Genomic DNA, 20,316 nt, shown 5'->3' on the forward strand with positions numbered 1-20,316 from the left:
GATATAACAAAACCCTTTAATTTGATAATAAAATACTACCAAGAAAATATTGTTGCTTAGTAAACAAGGCTTGAAGTCAAGCACGACTGGGAACTACGATTTACGAGCATCGTAAGTCAAGCACGACTGGAAATTACAAATAATGACCAATGAGCAGACTGCAAAATGTTTTGATAGGCAAAAACATTGCCTGAAAAAAAAAAACATGTAGTGCTAAATAATGTAGCTGCAGTTCTTTCGTAAATTAAGTTCCCTTCGGCATCTTAAGACAGTGATCATATCGGTAAAATGAAGTCAGCTGATATTTTTCGAATTTAAACAAAACCAGAATGCACATGTCAGATCGCTCTGTTTGTAATATAATTCGATAATATGGTAATAATACATGCAATATAATTAGATACAGTAAAACAAGGGTTTTATTAAAATGAACATTATTCTCAATATACAAATATTATCGACTGAATGAGTGTCAGTGTAACAACCTAAACCAGTGTAACAACCTAAACCAGGCAACAGACACTCTCTCTCTCTCTCTCTCTCTCTCTCTCTCTTCTCTCTCTCGTCTCTACTCTCTCTCTCTCTCTCTCTCTCTCTCTCTCTCTCTCTCTCTCTCTCTCTCTCTCTCTCTCTCTTTAAATTACAGATGAAGCTATTGTAAACCTGTAATACAGACATAAGCAACAAAATCGTGAAACGGCTGGTTGACGTCATTTGCCATCACTATAAGGAAAAAAAGCACAGGCGAAATTGATATTCAAAACTATCAAAATCACACTTAACACTTATACAATTAAATTTGAGAATGTAAACAATATCGAATGCAAATGGCTTATGATGACAATGCTTATATTCTATAAAATATGTAACTTTTTTGAATTGTCATTTTCTCCAGAAAATATCTATGTTTAGGCTTATAGACCTTTTTGGTTTTTAGAATCATGGATAGAGATCCTAATCCAGGAACAAAGTAAGAACTCGCTCATCCTATCATCTAATTATGGTAATTAAGGTAATTGCTGTAATTATTTGTTTTGTTTAAAGTATCAAAAGTTATATCACTAGTGATTCACTTGAATAACCTGGTTTATACCATTAATATTAGGTTACAAATGTTTTCTTTAGTCAATAAATATCACAGGATTTTAAGTTGTCACAGAATGCCTCTTACTTTATATATTTACAACAATCTTAAGTTCAATTGTGGTTCTTACCATTTTCCTCACTAAATGCGCATGGGAACAACACCCATTAGTGGCGACTGACTGAACCACTTTTGTTAACAAAAATCATATGATTCTTGGGTCAGTTTCCGGATTTTTGGTTGAGCTCAGATGCAACATTTACTCAAAATTTTCCGTTGAAATCCGATTATTTTGAGTTCTAATACGATCGAGGTCCCTGTATTACTATTGTCTATTTTCCCTACTGCTCACCACACCCTCAGTTTTATTTACATTCACCTTTAAGTCACCCATCTCTAAAGACTCCTGCCACTCTCTAACCCTTCTCTGTTGGTCCTCCTCATCTTCAGCTGTAATCACTAGATCATTAGCATACAACAACTCCCACAGCGCTTCATTCCTGATCTCTTCGCTCAACATATCCATGACCAGCACAAACAAAAATGGGCTTAATGCTGACCCCTGCTGTAATCCAACACTAACTTCAAAGTTTTCTGTTTCCTCAACTGCTGTTATTACTTTTGTGCTCAACCAGCTTATACAACTTTCATGGGACTTTCCTCTTCCTCAAACACCAAAATAATAACTTCTCTTGGGATTCTATCGTATGCTTTCTCGAGGTCTATAAATGCACAATAAAACTCCCGGTTCCCTCTTACCATGAAGATGGCATCCACCATCCCCCTTCCTCTCATGAATCCATACTGCTGTTTCCCAATCTTTACAATCTCTTATTTTCTCATCCAGTATCCTCTCTAAAACTTTCAATCCATGCTCTGTTAGTTTAATTTCCCTGTAGTTACCACAATCCATGACAACTCTCTTTTGTTTGTAAATATATACCATTAGACTATCCTCCAAGTCCTTTGGCATTTCTTCCTCTTCCCATGTAACTTTTAATGAATCCAGCATCCATTTCTCCCTCTCTCTACCTAGTAATTTCATAATTTCAATTTGGAACTCTAATGGACCTGGTGCTTTACCATTCTTTATTTACTTAATGCTCCCTTCACTTCTCTATCCTATATCTCCATCACTGATCCCTCCACCCTCTGTGCTTCCTCCATCTCATCTCTCATTTTCAGTATTTAAAAGCTGTTCAGCATACTCTTTCAATCTCTATACATTTCCATCTCTTTCCTGCCTATGTAAAGATGTAACACAAAAAACAAAAAATACTTTACCTCCCCAACAAATTCCACTTTTTCTGCCATGATGTGCACACGATTATCCCGGAAAAATATTGGACGTTGCTTTTGGGCTCCAATCTGACGCAAAACAAGCATGGCATCTTGGTCTCGCTCTAATGAATGTATTCTGACGGGGCCAGGGAATCTGATCTCAATTTCCTTTAAAATATTTTGTTTAGCACGCTGCCTCTTCTGGAAAAGAAAATCAGAAACTTTGGTCAGATTCTTGTACAAAAGTGAATCACAATTTTATCAAGCAGTTTTACTACTGCACATATTTGAAAATCACGATGGCATAAATAAAACTGATGACCACTGGACAATGTTATGATACTCAATTGTTAGCAGTATGTACATTTACTATAACCACACACAAAAATAAAAACCAAAGCTATTATAAGACCTTGAAGCTGTCTTTAGCTTGGAGGCTTTATATCTCCTTTTTCACATATTCATTTTAAGTCTAATGACAAAAGATTCAATATTCAAAATCTATAAAGCACAACAACATTTTGAAGGAGATATAAATCAGTTACTAACAAAGAATAATATAATATCAAAAAATGTCAAAGCCTGTCTAAATAAATGCAGACATTTTTACCATTACCAACTAAAACTCAAGTCATTCAAAGGACCCACTAAACACCCAAACGTTGCTCATTTGGTAAATTTGTATTTTCATTTTACATGAATATAATATACATATATGCAGTGCACCCCCTTATTCGCGGACTCATGATTCACAGATTTCTCTCAGGAACATACACAAAATAGGCAGTTGTAAGCCTTTTTTTATAGAGGTTTCAACTGTTTGCAGGGGAGGGGGGGACTCGTACCCATCCCTCGCAAATACGGGGGAACACTGTATATATATATATATATATACGTATATATATATATATATATATATATATATATATATATATATATATATATATATATATATATATATATATATACATATATACACACACACACAATATATATATATATATATATATATATATATATATATATATATATATATATATATATATATATAATCAAACTACAATCTGAAACACAATCCACAAATGGAAATAAAGAAAAAATATAAATCAAGCAGGAATTTTATTTCCAAACATTGGGGTTAAAAGCAAAATTAGGAAAGGAACAAGTATCAATAACTTGCTTAACTTACCTTACATTCCAAATTATTCTAGTACCATCCAATCACTTACCAAGGCTAACTTACTCAAATATCTACAGATAAGCACAACTGCCAGTTAGAAAACTCAATACAAAGCATGAACATTTAAATTTTAGTTTTTAAATGTTCTCAAAACTTAGAATATCTGCAAAATATATCAGCCTAATCCTCTTGCCTCAGCACAATGTTTCCATTCCAAATATATGCATCTGACTTTGAAAACAAAGCTAGGATCTTCATGGAAAAAATCACTCGTATATTGACCACATTCCGTCTTCAATTTCCCAAACCCAGCAAACTATTGTGTAATACATAATACACAGAAGAGTGATAGTAGGTCTGCACACATGCATTATGGATCCTGAGGCATCAAGCAATTAACTTTCTCACTTTTAATAGTCTGAACTGTTAGCTATGAGAAATCAAAGTAACTGGGACATTCTTATATGAGTGATGCTTTGTTCTCTACTAATGCTGCAACTCTACTGTTCTCAATAAGACGGGATGCGGGAAGACTGCTGACAAATAGTAAACAATATCTGGGGCACTACATAAACTATTCTACCAAATTGCTATTTGCCAGGTTTAATCTGAATAGTACTCAGCCTGTGAATATTTTTAAAAAGTCCCTTTTTCAAGGTTCAAGTTTGTTAAGAAAGTCTAATCTAATCTATGAAAACAGCTCTTTCATACTTAAAACATTCATTAACTATTTGCACTAGTAAAAAAAGAAAAAAAAAATTTTTTTTGGTTCAGTACAATCATCATTTCTTTTTGTTTTTTAATTTTAAATGCATACATGACATGTCATTCCATAGTATATGTTTTAAAGACTGCAATAATTTTCTTATATACTATCACGTTATTGTATGTTAAAAATATATTGGTCAAATATACAAAGTTGAATGCTGCATGATTACTATACATGGTACAGTCAGCCAAAGAACAATTGGCGTAGTTTCTTAATTCAATGTTATGTAAATATTGCCATATGTAGATGCCCGATTATTTACTTATCAATAAATATTTCCTTTCAAAGATGTTATGCTTGAAATAAATCAAAGTAGAATTGATAATATCTATTTAACATATCAAAGATATTTATTTTGGAAACTAATTAAAATATGTAGTATATACCCCATGGGTCCTTGATTTTTAATTCTATTCTCAAATAAGGCTTCGTGGCAGCAATGGCATAAGCATTTAGAAAATGGCCTTGCTGCCACTCGAGTCATGACCCAACGTATCGTACTGTGCTGGGGTACTGACAGTTCGTCACCTACAGACAACAAATAATACATTAAACCTATCAATATTCTTTAATAGAAAAGAGTAATTAAACTAATTTTGTCCCTTGTTCAATGAAATAATTTGCATAACACATTTTCTGGGTCGACCTGTATTCGCCAGTTAAAAGGTCCTTCTTGCTACTTTTCTGATATAAATAGTTTCCAAATATACCATAGAAAGTTTTAGCATTGGTATGCAGAGGTTACTACCCTCGCGCGAGCACCCTTAGGGCGTCATGTATAAAGAAAGGGCGTGTGAAAGCCACTATTCACAGGTCGTCTTCCATTTAGATTATTCCCTCATCAACCTACATATGTGGGGTGCGCCGTAACAGCGGTCTCAGCCGCACTGTCTTGGACCACCCCGCCACCGCCCGATGCTAGCGCCATCTGACATCCTTCTTTTTGGACTTGTGGGCGTAAAACACTTTTTGATTTGTGCGTGTTTCATCACAAATTTGGATTATATTTCAAGATGGCTGAGGCTCCAATGGCATCTACACCTATGTTAAGTACCCCAATTTCTGTTTTCAATAAGAAAAGTTAAAGAAATTTGGTATAGACCCGCGTAATCGGTTTTAATATCAGCGCGGGGTGACGGCCATGTGCAGCCATCCGAGAGCGTACACAAAGCATGGCTGTGTTTTGATCTACCTATCTAGGTACGGATTATTACTGTGTCGCTTCTCACATATCTTTAATAAAATTTTATTTTGCTAGGATTGGAATACTATGGATTGCCGTTTAAGAACTTAACCTTAAAATATTCTAGGTTAGATAACGAGATCGCTTCTCGTATAAGGCGATGTAAACAAAGCCTAGCCGCTACCGAGTTCCGCAATTAGATCTAGTTAGAATAGTCAATTTACAAAGCGAGAAAAAGAGTTCCTACACAGCCAGTATTAGTATTGTTAGGATAAAGTACATATCCCAACTTTTGGAGATATGAGAAGGAATATATCCCTCTTTTTCCGTCCTCATGAGGCCTAATTAGGCCTCTCTCTCTCGCTCGCTGGAATTTTGTTTTAGTGACTATCCTATATCATTTATGTATGTGTACTTGTAAGATATAATTAACCTTTTATCTGAGAGTGGCGTGTTAGGTTCACATAGGAATTTTGGAATAAAATTCTAAATTTCTAGTGTTGAAGAGAGGCTGGAATATTCCCCCTCTTTTCAGAATGCCTTATCAAGTACTTTCATAGGCTTGTCTAATGTACATAGGTTCAATCCTTTTACACACTGGTTCATGGTCACCAATTCTGGATAGGCTCTCAGTGTCAATTATGTTTTATTCAAAGGTGGTAGATTCAAGGTAGTTTTTACATTATTATAGCCAGTTCATTGTACCATATTGTATGACATAGGCTCATCTATTTCGTGGCCCCGCCCGATAGCGAAAGTATCATAAGTGACCCACGGGGTAGCAAGGCTACGTTACCGGTTAACCCTCTTACGCCGAAGCGGTAAAAAAAAATTGTCTCCCGTGTCGGAGGTGTTTCAGAGTGAGCGTGGAAACGGAAAAAATATTTTTTTAAAAAAATCACAGCGTGCTTAGTTTTCAAGATTAAGAGTTCATTTTTGGCTCCTTTTTTTGTCATTGGCTGAAGTTTAGTATGCAACCATCAGAAATGAAAAAAATTATCATTATCATATATAAATAATGCAATATATGATAGCGCAAAAACAAAATTTCATATATAATTGTATTCAAATCGCGCTGTGCGCAAAACGGTTAAAGGTAACAAGTTACTTTTTTTCGTTGTAATGTACACTAAATTGCAATCATTTTGGTATAAAAATGATAAAAGCAACACAGAAAAATATTATCACAAAATAATGCATGAATTCGTAATGCGCGGACGTAAACTAATATTTTTTTTCAAAAATTCACCATAAATCTAAATATTGTCCTAGAGACTTCCAATTTCTTTCAAAATGAAGACAAATGATTGAATATTACTATACTGTAAGAGTATTAGCTTACAATTGCAGTTTTCGACCATATCTGACGGGTTAAAGTTGACCGAATGTCAAATTTTTTTATATATATTTTTTTTATATGCAATTATTTCGGAAATAAGAAAAGCTACAACCTTCAAATATTTTTCGTTTTATTCTACACAAAATTGCGCACATTTTCATATATAAAACTCTATGAAATGCCTAATATGAAACGGAGCAAATATTCCGAGAATGGTATGTACGCATTTCGGAGATTTGTGGCGGAGAATCCGCGCCCGGAGGGAAGGAAAGATTTTTTTTAAATTCACCATAAATCTAAATATTTTGCTAGAGACTTCAAATTTGTTTCAAGATGAAGATAAATGACTGAATATTACTAGACTGTAAGAGTTTTAGCCTTAAAATTCGTTTTTTCACAAATTTCGTAGAGTCAAAGTTGACCGAACGTGGTTTTTTTTCTATTTATCGTGATTTATATGCAAATATTTCAAAAATGAGAAAAGCTACAACCTTCAATTATTTTTTGTTGTATTATACATGAAATTGTGCACATTTTCATATATAAAACTTTATGTAACGGGTAATTTAAAATGGTGCAAACATTACCACAATCGCACATATGATTTTTTCGGAAGTTACCGCGCGGACGTAAAAATGTTATTTTTTTAATAAATTCACCATAAATCGAAATATTGTGCTAGAGACTTCCAATTTGTTGCAAAATGAAGATAAATGCTTGAATATTACTAAAATATAAGCGTTTTAGCTTACAATTGCGTTTTTCGACCATTTCGGTAGAGTCAAAGTTGACTGAAGGTTGAAATTTTGGCAATTATCGTTATTTATATGAAAATATCTCAAAACTGATAAAAGCTACAACCATGGGTTGTTTTTAGATGTATTGTGCATGAAATTGCGCACATTTCCATATATAAAACTTTATATAACAGCTAATTTTAAAATGGTGCAAACATTACCACAATCGCATGTATGATTTTTTTCGGAAGAGTTACCGCGCGGACGTAAGGAAAAGTTTTTTCATAAATTCACCATAAATCAAAATATTGTGCTAGAGACTTCCAATTAGTTGCAAAATTAAGGTAAATGATTGAATATTACTAAAATATAAGAGTTTTAGCTTACAATTGCGTTTTTCGACCATTTCGGTAGAGTCAAAGTTGACCGAAGGTTGAAATTTTGGCAATTATCGTTATTTATATGGAAATATCTCAAAACTGATAAAAGCTACAATCATGAGTATTTTATTGTTGTATTCTACATAAAAATGCGCACATTTTCATATATAATACTTCATGTAACGGCTAATTTACAATGGTACAAAAATTATGTCAAAGTGACGAAATAATTTCCGAGATGTGTCACAGATACTTTTTAGTGCGGCAAGAAAGAAATTCTGCGCTTGCGCGCCTGCGTCAAGATTGTAAACAAAACAACACCTTGATCCGTGAACTCCCAGCATCCCCCAAGGCGCGTGATTCAAAAGTTTTAGGCTGGTAGGCCTATTAGTATTTTTCCGCGAATTTTAAAAAAAACTTTTGTAAGTCGACGTAAAATACGTCCAGTCGGCACACGGGAGACAAAAAATGTCGACGTAAAATACGTCCAGTCGGCGTAAGAGGGTTAATGACCATCTTGTCCAGGGAAGCCAGTTGGCATCTAGATTCCTCGACATTAATACCATTTTCAAATGGATCTAATTGGTCATAGGTATCTTTCCTTGTTGGTAACTAGCCACATCGTCTTTCAGACGATTGTCTCCCTATTGGTCAAAGATTCTCGTAATCGGTAAGTGGACCATTAGTGATCGCGTCTATGGCCAGTCCTTAACGGGCCGCTATTTGCGAATCCACCCCTTCCCCCTCCCTCTCATCTCCCCCCATCCTCCCTTTTAGCCCCTCCCCTCCTTCCCAGCTGCAGCTCAGGGGAGACAAGGGACAGGGCCGAAGGGTAGGTAATACGATAGTAATTACTTGACAGGAGCTCCGTTACCGGAGCTCTGCCGGTGGAAAACTCTATCGGCTTAGGGAGATTGTATTAGGGATGTTATTTCTAATTTCTATATCTTATTAATAAGAGTTGTTGTTCATCTCTTATTCAACTCCGGTGGTTCCTATGTCGGCTGGGAGACACCTCCCCTCGACGGGCTCATCGGTTAATTGATATGGTACTCGTTCTCGGCTCCATTCCTGTTTACTTCGGTGGTCTAAACTCCACCGGAGATTCATTGTATTGAAGGTACATTTATTGGGAACAAATTTTATTAGCCACCTTGTCATTGTTTGTATCTTATATCAAATTGCTCCAGTGCTCACCGGACCTCCGGTGTGCAGGGGAAAAATAGAGCATCCTTGATCTTCTCAGATTTACATGTAGATATATGAGATACAATACACTCTCTCCTAATAACTGTGGTGGCTAGCTCCGGCAAGCCTTTCCACAAGCATGGCAGGCTAAGACAACTTGCATGCCCCATTATATTTAAGTTTAGATAAGTATCTCCCCTAAGGAGAATGTGTACTTATTGAAAATATTATATTACAGAAAGCCCGCTGTGCCTTCCAAGGGTGTCCAGCTTACTTCAGCGATCCGGTGGGCCATGACGTCTGCCGGTCACACGCCCATTGTGCCATTTCCTTCGCGATTGAAGAAGGCCAGACCCCTTACATGGTCTGGTTTCCAGAGTCCTGCTCTCTTTGCTTTGAGCTGGTTTCAGTGTTGTTGAATGATGAGGTAAGCTTTAAAGCCACATTTACATGTGCATGGTTTCTAGATAAGTTTATATTGTCACAGATCTACTCTAGGATCTAGCCAATAAAACTAAAAAATATCACCCCATTCCAAGGCGAGTCAGAGGCAGTGGGTTTCCGGGTTCGGCCGGAACGCTCCACAAGGTTGCCCTTACGTGTTGGATGGGAACCTGGCATCCCGTCTGTTCCCTGGTTCTCCGTCGGCAGCGGTAGAGAAGGAGGTAGCTGGCCCCATTATGGAAGCCATCCGAGCTGTGATGGCTCCGCCCCCAGAGGAGCAGCAGTTAACAGGAGATGTGGCAGCACTGGACATCCATCTGGAGCCAATGGATGAGCAGGTAAGTGGCGAAGAGGTTACGGCAGACTCCTTTATTTCTCCTACCCCTTCCTCTTTTTCTTCTTTCTTGGGCTTTGATAAGTCTGTTCCTTCACCTTGGGAAGGATCTAGGTCAGTCCAACGCAAGGTTAAGCCCTTAAAGGCATCGAAGCCTTTATCTAGGGCTTCAAAATCAACTCCGCCGGCAGCGACAGCGTTGTCACCAGCCTCTAGGCTTGCTGCCAAGGTTCCTCCTCCTACCAAAGGATAGAGGAGTAAATCCCCTAAAACTAAGGCGACGGAGATTGATCATCAAACTGACCTTCTGGCGGACAAGCTTTTGTCCAAAGTCAGAGACGCGGTGGACAAGAGGCTGGATCAGAGAATGTATTCTCTAACCCCGGCCTCCGCTCCGGACACTCAGACCGTGTCAGAGATCATGGCGGAGCAGCTCAGGCCAATCAAAGACATGATTGCAGGACTGCTCCACTCCGGAACTCCAGCGGCTCCGCAGACACTTCCGGAAGCCTCAAAACTTCTGCCGTTCGACAAGAACAATCCTTGGCGGTGTGCCCTCCATGCTCCTTACTTGGATGGCACTTTAACCATTGAGGGACTAGGTACTCGTCCGTTGTCGGATCTCGAGTTTCACCCAAAAGACCTCCAGTTCCCCTTCAATGGATTTGTACGGCTCATGGAGAACGCGTTGGTCAGGATGGATAAAGTTCCCACGGAAACAGTTATTTTTCTGAAGGAACAAGCCCAAGCTGTCTGGGCTCGCACATTCACTGACTGGGGATGTGCCAATACTAAATTGACACCACACAAGGGGTCGTATACTATTTTTACGACACCCAAAGAAGTCCCTTCTCCGTTTACGGACAAGATCGCGGAGCTAACGCTCCAAGCGGCATATGAAGATCTCCCTATGCCGACCCTCAAGGAAACGGATGCTACCTCCCTCCTCATACCAGCCACTAGGGAATTCTGGCATGATGCTCCGTCGACCTTGGCTGAAAATCTCAGCAGAATACAACAAAAAATTAACTCATGGCTGTAGCTTTCATTAATTTTGAAATATTTTCTATAAATCACGATAAATAGAAAAAATTCGACCTTCGGTCAACTTTAACTCGACCGAAATAGTCGAAAACTGCAATTTTAAGCTAAAACACTTACATTATTTCTAAATTAGATTTATGTCAGCTGTAGTTAAAACATATGACCGATGTTAGTCATGGAAAACACATACTATGGGGGTAATTCACACAAGTCAATTATAGCAAGAAAAATCAAGCAAAAAAATTGAAGTAGATACATAGACAACCCTTTACACTGAAGTTCTAGCTTCTCTCTTCTAATCACCCATAGGGACACTTGGATAACATCTACCTGCTAAGTCTATCAAGAGAAATTAACTCACTTGAACCAAATCACATTTCTCAAACATAAAGGGAGTGACCAATGGGATATGTTCTGAACTAAAAGATATAAGAAGTGATGTTCTGAACTGAAAGATATAAGAAGAGATGCTCTGAACAGAAAGATATAAGAAGAAACTATATGAAAATGAATATAAACAATAAAAGTAAAAGAAAGCAATGTAGCAAGGGGTTAAAGATTTACCACAGCCTTCGGATAAATTAATTTTTCTATATAATATTTGTTAGTTTGTATGGTTTCTATAATGCATGGAACCCGTGGTTATTCAGCAATGGGACCAACGGCTTTACGCGACTTCCGAACCACTTCAAGAGTGAACTTCTATCACCAGAAATATACATCTCTTACCCCTCAGTGGAATGTCCGAGAATCAAACTCACGGCCACCAAGGTGGCGCGCCAACACCATACCGACCATGGCGCTGAGGTGCTGGTTCGGATCCCACAATAAACTGTAGGTCAAGCTGCTAAGTAACTAATTGGCTCCTAATCATGTAAAAATATCTAATCCTTTGGGCCAGCCCTAGGAGAGCTGTTAATCACCTCAGTGGTGTGGTTAAACTAAGACATATTTAAAAGCAATGGTATCTTTTAGAGTAAAAATTACAAATAATTCAGATATGATAGAACTTCAAAAATGCTTGTTTTTTCTTGCCACGTATCTCTCTACCAAACCTCCATCATAAAAACAACACACAGGAAACAAGTAAAAGTACACAAGCTCTTTTATGAGGTGACTGTTGTCCTAGAACTAAACGATTGTTCAGTTCTTTCCAAAGACCTTCAGCATCCATAGGTTCATCTTGACTGGAGGTTGGATCCTGCATTTACATTTAAAACAATAAAATTATACATATCACCAGCAGGTATGGCCAGGCAATTTTTACTTATAATTTTTTTCAACATCATCAAATTCATGCATGATACAAAACAGCTTCAATACTTTTTAAAACAAAATTAAATATGCAAACTCATTATTCATAATTAGCCTTATTTGCATTTTTAAAGGAAGGAAACAAAATTAAATATTCAACCCATTATTCATAATTAGCATTATTTGCGAATTTGGATGAGGGATGCAGGAGAGCTGTACCTAAAGAGAATACAGGACCCAGATTTGAGAAGTCATATTCTCATAGATGGCAGACAGTACAGTCAACAACATCCTTGGAAATCCAGGTAGCAAAGGATAAAATAAACCCCATACATGCACCAAGCATCTGAGGCAGTCATGGGTAACTCAAGAAAATACACCTAATGGTGGGTCAACAGTGGAATAAAGAGGCTGTCTGAATTGTGATGGAACTGCTCTTAAGACTTGAACTATGCCCAACCAAGAACATGTGGAAGTTATCTTGAAATAAGTCTCAAGACAGTTTCATTCCAGCAAGAAATTCAAAAACCAAACTACTGGGAGTTCCACACAGCTGCAAACTCCAAGGCCAACTGAATTCCACAACAAATGCCAACAGTTGGAGTGACAATGTTGGAAGACATAAGAAAGCTACTGAGGCACTTATAAGGACCAAGGGCTAGGGGCACACAGCAACACAGCCTTGAGGAAGATAATGTTCAATAATAGCTCAAAAACTGATAAGTGACATTCAGTCATTATCAAGGAGCAACTTGAAGGTCCACAGAAAATCACAGAGAGCAGTAGTTGTTTCATGCAACTGAAGACCCGATCAGAAGTTCTTCTTGGTTGTACAATGTGTCAACCACAAATCCCAGCAAGAGTGAGTAAAGGGAAAAGGAAGATTACCTGCTATCCATATATATAAATGCTACTGCCACAACCAATAACAGCTATTCTCCTGAAGATTACACCTAATATTTAGGACTTGAGAGGAAGCAGCAATTATAGGTCACACACAAAAGTCTGAAAACATTGCCACTAATGCTAGAAGTGAGTCGAGCAATGAGAATCTTCTGAACATCAGGGACACTCAATACCATAAAGGCTAAAACACCACCCAAGTGGACAGGGTGGAAAATACCTAGGCTGTCCCCAGATTGCAATGTGTCAGCCCTAGTCACTGTGCCTAGCTCCAGGGAACAGAAGAAAACCATTACCAACAAACAAAGAATTTGATCTTACCCTTCTCTATCACAGAAAGCCAAGAGAAATGGAGGGACATAGTCCTATGGTGCCATAAATCACCGATTTTATGGTGCTAGACAAGCACCACTAAGCCGGATCTCCATTAACCAAGTCAGCTGATTTTTGTGCCACTTGTCTAGCACCATAAAATCGGTGGTTCATGGTGCCATAATGGGCCGCGTTTTGGTTATTGGCACCATAGAGTGCCAATGATACAGTTATAGCTCCATAACATACCTGACAAGAAGCGCCATTAACTGAAACTCGGTGACATAAGCGCCATAAATCCTTGAGTTTCGGTTAATGGCAGTTTTCGCTTATCAGTATCCTGCCGAGAAAGGAACCCCCGCCAATAACCAGGACTGCCTATATAATATATTATATATGCAGAGATGCACCCCAGGAAAAATGAAACACTGGGTGTGAAATCCTGACTAGTTTTGACTGGTAGAAATTTACAACATATATAAAAGTGATGGAATAACTGAACATACACAGTTGGAAACCAAATAATAATTAATAAGTGGGACAACGGAGGGAGGAGCAATAACCTCAATGCAAATAGGCTCACACCTTTGCTAATAAAAGGTGCTATCAAGTAAAACACTCCTGGTCTAAAAGTCGCTTGTAGGCATTGAAGTCACGCATCTATTAAGAATGGATCCTCTCAGCATTTAAAAGTACTCAAAAAGGCTAAGTATTACAACTTTATTTTACCAGACCACTCACCTGATTAACAGCTCTCCTAGATATTTTTACATGACTAGGAACCAATTGGTTACTTATCAGTGGGACCTACAGCTTATTGTGGCATCCAAACCACATCGAGAAATGAGTTTCTAGCACCACAAATAAATTCCTCTGATTCTGCGATGCTAGAGCAGGGTTCAATTCCCCGCTCTGCCAACGCAGAATCAGAGGAATTTATTTCTAGTGATAGAAATTAATTTCTTGATGTGGTTCGGATGCCACAATAAGCTTCAAATCCTGTTGCTAAGTAACCAATTGGTTCCTCACGTAAAAATATCCTTCGACGAGACCTAGGAGAGCTGTTAATCAGACCAGGAGTGTTTCATTCGATAGTACCTTTTACCACTCTCTCAAGTGGCTATTATTAGCAAAGGTGTTGCAGATAACCAGCATCTCACGTTCACCGAGTCTGATGACTGTATTCACAATGAAAGGAGAGGGTGGCAATGACTCGACTGCTCATGTCAAGAGAGGCACAGGTGAAGAGATAATGCACAACGAATGTGGATTGAAGGTAATTGCACTCACTCAACATCTGGGAGGGCTCTCTGCTTCTGTAGACATTTCTGGCATTGTACAAGTGAACTGGGGCATGCATGTGCACTACCATGTGACCCAAAAAGCATGGGTCAAAAACAAATCCTCCTTTGGTATGAGTATGGTCTGAGGATTGAGCACACACTATAAAGTTGGAAGGGTTGAGTAATGGATCATGTGAATGCTGTTACAGGAGTGAGTGAAAGAACTATATGCCGGTGGCATCGTGAAACTAAAGATAAAGACAAGCTGGTTTTTTGTGAACCAATAAAGCAGTGTTCAAAAATTAATGACAGTACTTGATATTTTGTAATATGTATCTTACATTGCACTGTATTAAACTTTTATGTAAAAAATGAAATACCAACCTTTGATACAGTACTCAGAAACATGAGAGAAAATAATAATGAATTCTAAGGGTGCACTGCATCCTTGATTAAAGTTCTTTTGTTAATTGGATTCCAATATGGAAAAGTAGATAGCCATAAGTTTTTGCTGGAAAGGAATGATGTAGTATCAGAATAAACATAGTTTCACAGCATATGGTAAGCACCGAAGATTCAGACTTAAAAGAAAGACTGCCCCAGATAAGCCTAAAGGAATGTCCTCCCATGTAAACTTTGGTAACTCAAATGTGGCTCTCCTACTCCAATGTCTCTGCCTGTATCCTTTTCTTTATATTCTGTAGTTTACATTTTTTCATATACTGCCAACTAGTGAATTGTGAATAACACAGGTTTATATAACACATTTCTTATTTAACACAGGCAAATATTCATAGGGATGTATTTGCCTAACAGGATAATTTTGGTTATTATGAATTTACATGCAAAATCATTTTCAAATCAGCCACATGTCTGCAGTGGTCCCAATTGGTGATGACTTCACAAACAGCCAAGGTACCTAGTGGCAGGTGAGGGGAAACCAATCCGGGGTTCCCAGATGCACAAAATTTACTGTAAAATATGATAATCTGACCTTCTATACAATCTACTGTATGTTACCATGTGTACAATAACGCAATAATTCAAGAAATTATCAAATAATTCATTGGAAATGTACAGTGATTTGAAATTGTGTTAAATATGAAAAAGTAATGAAAAAATTGCATTCTCTCTCTCAATCTATAATAATTCATTGCCATTTCCCATATTTAACAACCACTTACTACAGCATTTTTTATATATTTGTAACCACTGTACAGTACATAATGTAGGTGTTAAACATTTCTATAGCTGAAAAGTTAACATTGGAAAATTAATGGAATCACAACTGGAAATTATAACATATACTACTGTATAAAAATGATGAAAGTAAAAAACCACTCATACAATAAGATAAAACAAATACTTTAGTGAATGTGGAAATGTAAGCAACATCAAAACAAGCAAACATATATCATGAAACCATATGAGATCAGACAAAAGATCAGTAATGGCAAATAATTCTCCAATAATAACCTTTGATGGTGTGGTAATCATCATAGAATCATCTGTAATAATAGTCTGATAATCATCATAGATTCAACCGTAATAAAGTTAAAATTACTGTATTGTGGACAACGGTTCCATTGGCCTACTAATGAAGCTTATGAAACATGAATGCCAACATTGGGCAAGCTAAATACGAGATGAACATAAAATTAATTACCGAGATTAAATATAATACCAACAATGACGTGTGATGATTAAATAGTCAACTATATATAAATAAAAAAATGAACTAAATGCTCATTGATGAAATACCGTACGTATACAAACACACACATGCACAGAAGTAAGCCTCCATGATATGAGATGAAATGAAAAATTAATAATTATGATAAAACAGAAGATGATTAAATACTTTTTAGTTGCGTTATTGAAATTAATTTGCTTTGGACACATCATTACTGAGAAACAGTGCAAGTAATAAAGATGTAAACATAGGATAAGTTTTACATACGTACAGTAGAGACCTGGACCTCAATCGTATAAGAACTCAAAATAATCATATTTCAACGGAAAATTTTGAGTAAATGTTGCATTTGAGTTCAAACAAAAATCCAGAAACTGACCCACGATTCGGTCAGTCGCCAATAATAGGCATTGTTTCCATGCTCATTTGGTGAGGAAAACGGTAAGAACCACAATTGAACAAGATTATTGAAAATTATATTGTAACCTAATATGTAATGGTAAAATTCATAGGTTATTCAAGTGAATAACTAGTGATACAACTTTTGATACTGCAAACAAAACAACTAATTACAGCAATTACCACGGATTACTACCATAATTAGATGTTAGGATGAGCAAGTTCTCACTTGTTACAGGAGTAGGATCTCTATCCGTAATTCTAAAAAGCAAAAAGATCTATAAGCCTAAACAAATATTTTCTGGAGAAAATGATAATTTGAAAAAGTTAAAACATATTTTACAGAATATAAGCATTGTCATTGTATGCCATTTGCATAATATATTGTTTACATTCTCAAAATCTTGGCTGACTGAGCTGTCGTTATCTTCATTACCATTACACTTGGCTGGTAGATGATATGTAATTTAGATACTTTCTTGTAAATTAACAAAGTTGGGTTTAAAAGTGGCACAGTGCTTGATTGTATAAGCATTAAGTGTGATTTTGCTAGTTTTGAACATCAATTTTGCCTGCGCCTTTTTTATTATATAGCGACGGCAAATAACGTCGGCAATCAGCTATGTCTCGATTTGGTTGCTTATGTCTGTACTACAGGTTTACAATTGCTTCATCCATAATCTAAAGAGAGAGAGAGAGAGAGAGAGAGAGAGAGAGAGAGAGAGAGAGAGAGAGAGAGAGAGAGAGAGAGAGAGAGAGAGAGAGTTGCCTAGGTTAGGTTGTTACAATGACACACTTCCATATTGAGAATACTAATGATAATTTTAATAAAACCCTTGTTTAACTGAATCTAATCATATTGCACGTATTATTGCCATATTATTCAATTATAACGAACAGAGTTATCTGCCATTTGCATTCTGGTTTTGTTTACGTTCTTAAAATATCAGCTGATTTCATGTTACCAACATGATCACTCTTTAGATGCCGAATGGAACTTAATTTATGAAAGAAAGCTGGGTTTAAGAACTGCAGCTACTTTATTTATAAACGTAGCATACATATTAAAAAAAGTGCTACATGTCTGTTTTTTATCAGTTTCAGACTGCTTTTGCCTGCCAAAACATGTTGCAGTCTGCGCATTAATTCGTAATTCCCAGACGTGCTCGGCATATGAAAGTTATGATGGTCATAATTCGTAGTTCCCAGTCGCGCTGAACTTCGAGCCTTGTCGTTTACTAAGGGGTAATATTTCCTTGGTAGTATTTTACAACCAAATTACATAAAGGGTTTTGTGATATCGATAGCTCCCCAGTTATCCCTAATATTGGGATTCTTTCCAATTTTAAAAGAATAAATTTAAAAGGGTCTACTTCCAATGGGTATTACTCCGGCGATAATTACCTCACATTATAAAGCACAAAGTGCCTATAAAAAGTGCCCCTATTTTACAAGGATATTTTATGAGAAAAAATTTAATATAAGACATACTGAAAGATATTTTGAAGATATTTTGTATACAGTATTCCAGTAGACTCTGTATGATGGTTTGTTTACGTCTGTTTACAGCTGCTCACAGCCACTAGTTAGCGACTTAACTTAGGGAATTTTTCTAAAGCTTATGGTAAGATATAATTTAGCTTATTTTTAATATTTTATTAATTCCCTGGTGCTCAGTTTACCATTGAATTATGGGCGAATTGGGTGTACATAGGGCAGTTATTTTACTACAGTATGTATTTAAAAATGGAAAAAAGTAATTTTGTCGAAAAATGATTTTTTCCTATATACAAACCTAGGTTGTCTAACAAAAGGATATCCGCGGGAAAGCGCCGCCACTACTGCATACAAAGAGTCCAAACTTGAATCGCTATCTCTGGGTCTGAGGTAACTGCGCTGGGTGAGCCCGGGCCAGCTTGGGTAGGTCGTTGTGATACCATTCTTTGAGCCCTTAGAATATGTAGTCTAAACAGACACACTCTTCAAAGGGGGGGCCATAACTCAATGAGGGGTGGATGAGGAGGGCCATTAATTCATTAGACAACCTACTATGAGATTCAGAGCCTCTGTAACACGGTTTTTTGGACTTTGCTCCTTATCAAAGCATCGGATATAGTTGAAAGTTGACATATCTATATTTTACAACCACACACAAATTTTGTCAGCATTATCAACAACCTAAACCCGATAGTTTTAATTTTTATAGAGTAAAAATGATCTAGCCGACGCCATGGCCAATGATTACGAGCCAAGAGTCGAAAAACATTCATTACGTAAGCAAAGTAAACACCGTTTTACGAAATGTTGCCCCGCCCATCCGCCAGACAGAAACTTCATTCATCTTGTTCCATCGGCTCTGAAACCCATAGCAGTCAAGAATGGCTAACAGGATTTGGAATATTCCCTGTGGTTGCAAAACTGCATTTGTCTTACGACTTGTAACTTTATACAGTCAAGAGAAAGCCCGTGGCCATACTTACTATAGCCTGAATAGGTAATTATTCAGTTTCTAGTTTAAATCCAATGTTTATGGTCTGATTTGTATTTAGTGTAACGTGATTATAATACTTGTAATGTCATTCAGGATTTTGAACATTTCCATTAACTATTCACTATGCCACCAAGAGAGAGAGAAAGAGATTGTATGTAATCAACCTTTATATAACTATTTTTGTTAAAATAAGATTTTTATCCAAAGTAAATACAAGCTTATATGTGCCAAAATCTCCACCTGACCAACAGATCATCCGTTATTTTTTTCTTCTTCTTCTTTAGGCCGTACAACGTGTTGGATATAAAGACTTTATGAATGGCGGAACGATATATAGATGTGGGTGGGTTGCTAGCGTAGCAATACTACTGTAGTAATAGCAGTAATATACATGAATTAAACGTTTACGCCAACTGCTGGGATCCTTGAGGATCATTTAGCATTTCTTACAACTGCTCGAGAAATGAGTTTTTATAGCCAGAAGTTAAATTTTCTAATCCAACAATGCCCATGATAGCCTTCAGTGTTATCCTGAATTATAACGAGGCCAAAGTGGGTGGAGCCTCATGAAGTCATCATTCTGATGATAATTATTGGTGATGGTTTAAAGCCAAAATACCGTACCGACTATTTTTCTTCAGTAAATAGGTAGATAGCCAATAAATAAAAATTGCTTGACATTGGATATAGCAATTATCAAATCAAACTTGTCTATTATGTTTTTGAAAATTACCAACTATTCCCTACATCTTGTCAATCTGATTGTGACCTATAAAGTAGACTGTAATTTCTTAGGGCGGGGGACACTTATTTTGGGAGCTAGACTAATAAATCGAAGGTTATTGTATTTATTAACATACTTTGTTGGTTTGTTCATTATGACAATTGTCAGTGGAGAGGTTTCAGAGTTTATAAAGGTGTACGGCTTTGCTTGTACAGGCGGGTCGGGGTCCCAGGGGTTACGACGGGGCGGGGGTTCCGTTCTTAAGACGTGTCCGTAACCGAAAATCGTCGTAAG

The 20,316-nt window shown here is 37.0% G+C and overlaps 1 protein-coding gene across 2 annotated transcripts in view; it reads right to left on the reverse strand.

Annotated features, from left to right (window-relative positions):
* The window catches only part of LOC135219578 (pre-rRNA-processing protein TSR1 homolog), a gene marked incomplete at its 5' end in the record, with an annotated part of 192,625 nt that overhangs the window by 141,540 nt on the left and 30,769 nt on the right, over nucleotides 1-20,316 (reverse strand). Inside the window, 2 exon segments of one of the 2 annotated variants that reach the window (XM_064256459.1) lie at nucleotides 2,369-2,566; nucleotides 12,060-12,164. In XM_064256459.1, coding sequence (XP_064112529.1) covers nucleotides 2,369-2,566; nucleotides 12,060-12,164 — 303 coding nt within the window. 2 annotated transcript variants of the gene reach the window in all.

The sequence above is a fragment of the Macrobrachium nipponense genome, chromosome 1 (genome assembly GCF_015104395.2).
Source record: "Macrobrachium nipponense isolate FS-2020 chromosome 1, ASM1510439v2, whole genome shotgun sequence".
Classification (NCBI taxonomy): domain Eukaryota; kingdom Metazoa; phylum Arthropoda; class Malacostraca; order Decapoda; family Palaemonidae; genus Macrobrachium; species Macrobrachium nipponense.